The sequence below is a fragment of the Centropristis striata genome, chromosome 21 (genome assembly GCF_030273125.1).
Source record: "Centropristis striata isolate RG_2023a ecotype Rhode Island chromosome 21, C.striata_1.0, whole genome shotgun sequence".
Classification (NCBI taxonomy): domain Eukaryota; kingdom Metazoa; phylum Chordata; class Actinopteri; order Perciformes; family Serranidae; genus Centropristis; species Centropristis striata.
Genome location: NC_081537.1, coordinates 24663354 through 24668353, shown reverse-complemented (window position 1 = coordinate 24668353; position 5000 = coordinate 24663354). Strand labels below are relative to the sequence as shown.

Genomic DNA, 5000 nt, shown 5'->3' with positions numbered 1-5000 from the left:
TAAAAATATTAAAGAAAGATTATCTTTTCTTTCTTTCTGATTATCCTTAGTACCTTGTTTACTTGTATGTCTTGTATATAAATGTGTTAAAAAAAGAAAAAAAGAAAAACAGTTTCCTGATAGTGAATAAAGTGAATAAAGGATCACTGACTCGGCAGATCTCCATGCGGTTGGCTGCCTCCTCCATCTCCTCCCGCAGGTGGTCGGCCTTGGCTCCTGACGGCAGGTTACTGGACAGTCCTGAAGACTTGGTGGACTGATAATACCTGGGGACAAAAACATCATGGAGTCAGACATTGATGCCATTAATAACCTGATAAAGTCTTTTATCTGCCTAAATGAAATGTCCAGTTTCTACAGATTAACTTTACTTATTAGAGCCTCTCAAACAGGAATATACTTTCCTCAAGAGACAAAATAAAGCTCTAATTTACTATTTTCATCACAAAATTGTGTGCCTCTCCCTCAACATCAAATATTAAAGGGAAAAAAATTTGAATAATATGAAAAACAGCATAATAAAAGAATTAAAAAATATTAATATAATGAGAAAACATTACATAAATATAATAAAAATAACCAAATACAATTATTTTAGAAGTATAATAATAAAATAAAAACAAAAAAAATAACTTACTTAATTAATTAAAAAAATATTAATATGAGATAACATTAAATAAATAAAATAGCTGAATAAAACAATACTAGAAATATAATAATAAATAAAAACAAAAAACAATAAATACATGAATAAATAAAAATAAATAAATACAATAATATTAGAAGTATAATAATAAATTAAAAACAAAAAAAATAACTTAATTAATTAATTAAAAAAATATTAATATAATGAGATAACATTAAATAAATAAAATAGCTGAATAAAACAATACTAGAAATATAATAATAAATAAAAACAGATAACAATTAATACATGAAGAAATAAAAATGACTAAATAAGATAATTAAAAGAAAATATTAATATAATGAGATAACATTAAATAAATAAAATAGCTGAATAAAATAATACTAGAAATATAATAATAAATAAAAACAAATAACAATTAATACATGAAGAAATAAAAATGACTAAATAAGATAGTTAAAAGAATATAATAATATATTGAGATAACATTAAATAAATAAATAAATGAAATACTGTAAATATAAGATTGAAATGAAAACAAATAACAATGAATAAATGAATAAAAAAATAAAACATTTCTATTCTAATAATACGTTCTGTCTGGATTTGAGTATTTTAAACAGACAAAGTAAAAGTTGGTGCTGACAAACATCCTGTTAAACTACAGAATTATTTTTATTTTACTTCAACAGCTTCAGACTAGTTCCTGAGAGAAAATCCTCGACAACTTAAAAACAAAACAAAACAAACCAACTTCAGATAACACTTCACTATGCAGTATATGTCCTCATATATTTATTTGAAGCTGTTTTCTCGTCTCATTCAGCCTCTCCTCTCTCTGTCTGTCTGTCTGTCTGAGTCTGTGGTGCAGATAATACGTCGTGCTGCCAGAGGAGCTCAGCTCACAGCAGCATGATGGGAAAAACTGTCTCAGATTTGGGTCACAAAAAAAAAAAAGCACTGAGTGACTGGACTGCAGTGAGGAAAATCACATTTCTCTCGCTGTCAGAGCTCAGAGTGAATCAGCAGAGAGAGAGTGACTGTGTGTTTCAGAGTTTAAAGTAAAAACAACAACAAAACACAATGTTCTTTCTTCTGTAATCACAGTGTTGTTTACTTTAAAGAACCCTGTAAACACTTTTACAGTTTCATTTTGTTGTTTGGATAATGTATTAAAAAATACTGAAGAACTGCTGAAACTTTAATGTAGAAACAGTGAAACAAAACGAGACGATTAGGAACAAGAGAGCAACAGCAGCTGGTCTTTGAGAGGAGAGGAGACATGAATTATACTATTTATTATAAAGTTTTATATATAAAAGTTTATGAGGAGGTGGAGGTGGAGATAATCACCATAAACCTGGAAAGAATCTTTTTTCATGAGAATTTGTCAGATTTTTGTTGTTATGGGGATGTTGTAGGTGGATGGGCTCCAGTATCTTATTTTGCTACTTTCCTCTTTGTGTCGGAGACTAACTGTAAAATATCATACTTGTATGACTTTTAATGTAATTGTTATACCTTAATATTTGCATGTACATCATTTCACCAGAAACATGTCCACAAAAAGGGGTTATTGCCCCCCTGAGACCAAACTGGACCTGCCTCCCAGTCTCTAATTTATTATTTCTATTTTATTTATTTTTTAACATATTTTTATATTTTTTATATTTTTAGTAATCGTTTAATTTATGTCAGATTTTTTCTTCTTTTTTCTTCCAACACTAAAACCAATAAATACAGTGTTATAGCCGATCAAAGACAAATTATGTAAATGCAATTATTTAGGTATAACAATTACATTAAAAATCATACAAGTATGAAATTTGGCTTCAAAACCAGAGTCAACAAACTAATGAATCCACTATTATTATTATTATTATTATTTATTATTTAATCTATTGGAGATATTCTGTTTTTAAAGTGTCAATAAATACATTTAAAACTTTTTTTATATATATACATATATATATATACATACATATATATATATATATACACATACATATATATATATACACATACATATATATATATATATATATATATATATATATATATATATACACATATACATACATATATATATATATATATATATATACATATACATTCATATATATATACACATATACATACATATATATATATAATACACATATATATATACATACATATATATATATATATATATATATATACACATAAATATATATATATATATATACACATACATATATATATATATACATACATATATATAGTTATATATATATAAAAAATAATAAATAATAAATAAGATAATACATAAGATATATTATATATATCTTATTCTTCTGTTTTTGGTCTTTAAATTGAGTTATTAACAAATATAACAAAATTACAAAAAATATAAATAATCATAAGAAATATATATAATAATTATAATATAAAAAAATATAATAATAAAATAAAAATTCATCATTTCATATAAAAATATAAAATACCACCAGTCTTATCCTGGAAGCAGGAAGAATTAAACCAAAATGAAGTAAATTTTCCCCTGCAGGGCTTCCTGTAACCAGAGCTCACTGTGACTTTCTCGCAGCAGCAGCAGAGACTCACCGTGTCCGTGCAGAGTCCATGTCCAGCACCAGCTTGGCTAAATGTTTCCTTTGTTTCTGGATGTTTGGGATTTCCACCTGAGAGGACGGAGCAGAGAATTACTGTTTGTTGTTGGTGTGAGAGGAAACAGAAGCTCTGCACCTGTTTCTGCTCACATGGAGATTAATTTACAGATAATAACCAACTCTCTGTCCTGATTAAACACCGTCAGCATGAGATCACAGAGCAGAGCAGTCTGAGAACCTTCAGGAACTATTAAAGGACTCAAAACAACTTTTTCCCTCGTATTTTTTATTCCAGTCTGGGGTGCACTTGAAAATATTTTTCTGCATGATTTTATTATTTAAACCAAGCAGGTGCTGCAGATTTACTCGTCTATGTTTGGACAATATTTTGCACATTTCTGCACAAAATATTAGATATTTTGAACTTTTTTTCATATTTTTGTTGTCCATTTTCTAAAACTTGATATATGCTTATTCTGTTTTTTTCCCTTCTGATTCGGTGAAAACATCTGAGACAAAAATGTAAATAAGTCCTGGACTTTGTTGTTCTTTCCCTGAAAAAGTCTGATAATTATTATTAAAATTGAAAGGGAGTTTTTAAGGTAATAAATAAGAAGATTTATAAAGAATCTGGAGGTTTTATCATTTTTAACCGACTTTCAGTATCTTTATAATCACAAAATATATCTGATTATTTATTATTATTATTATTATTATTATTATTATTATTGAGTCAAAAGGAGAAAAAAATAAGTATTGTTTCTTAATTTGCCGAGAAGAGAACTTATAAAACTCATATAATTATCATATGATAACTATGAACATTTAAAAAATCTATAGTAAAGGACTGAAATTAAACATAAAAAACAATATATGGAAAACAATGAATATACACCATTTTTATTAAACAAAAATATTCAAAAAATGGCACAAATGAACAATATTTACTGTTGAAAGTATAAAAATGAAACAAGTACTTTTTAAATTAATTTATTATAGGTTTATATACGTTTTATTCTTTTGTATTTCCTTTTTGGAAACACAACAGAAAGTGAATATTCTGACTGTTTCTATAATTAAAATACATTTTATTTATTTTATTTTTTAAATTATTTTTATTGAATTTTTCTTTTCAAACCATAAAACAAGACAGCCATTCAACGAACAACAGACACTTCAATCAGAAAGGAGAACAAAAAAAACATACAGACTCAGACAGACAGGCAGTTCAGGGCTTTTTTTTTTTTTTTAATGAATTTTATTTATATAAATTCTCTTCTTGCAGTAGACATTTTTTCTGTTATTCTGCTCTTCATTTAATTGTTGTCTTGGATTGCATTATGGTTTTTAATCTACCTTGAAAACTAAATAAAGAACTGGAATTGAGTAAAAAAAAAAAGGGCTCTCAGTTTGGTGTTTTTTCCTAATAAACTGTTAGGATTGATGTGATTAGTGTGTATTAGTGTCCCAGTGATGAGTATGTCCCAGTGATGAGTGTGTCCCAGTGATGAGTGTGTCCCAGTGATGAGTGTGTCCCAGTGATGAGTGTGTCCCAGTGATGAGTGTGTCCGTGTGATGAGTGTGTACCTCTGCGAGGTCGTACAGCGGCTCCACCACGTCTCTCTCGATGGTGAGCTCGAACAGGATGAGCTCGTGAGCCAGCTTGTCCTGCGTCTCTCCGCAGAGCTTCAGCATCTTCCTGCAGCATCACAGAAACATCACAGAGAGAATGTAGGTCTCCTGAA

At 27.9% G+C, this 5000-nt stretch overlaps 1 protein-coding gene across 1 annotated transcript in view; it reads right to left on the bottom strand.

The window, feature by feature from the left end:
- The window catches only part of LOC131959712 (rho GTPase-activating protein 44-like), a 102293-nt gene that overhangs the window by 32322 nt on the left and 64971 nt on the right, over positions 1-5000 (bottom strand). Inside the window, exons 5-7 of the mRNA XM_059324923.1 lie at positions 4843-4954; positions 3251-3327; positions 152-266 (exon numbers count right to left, since the gene is read on the bottom strand). Of these exons, the coding sequence (XP_059180906.1) occupies positions 152-266; positions 3251-3327; positions 4843-4954 (304 nt within the window). The remainder of the gene's footprint in view (positions 1-151; positions 267-3250; positions 3328-4842; positions 4955-5000) is intronic.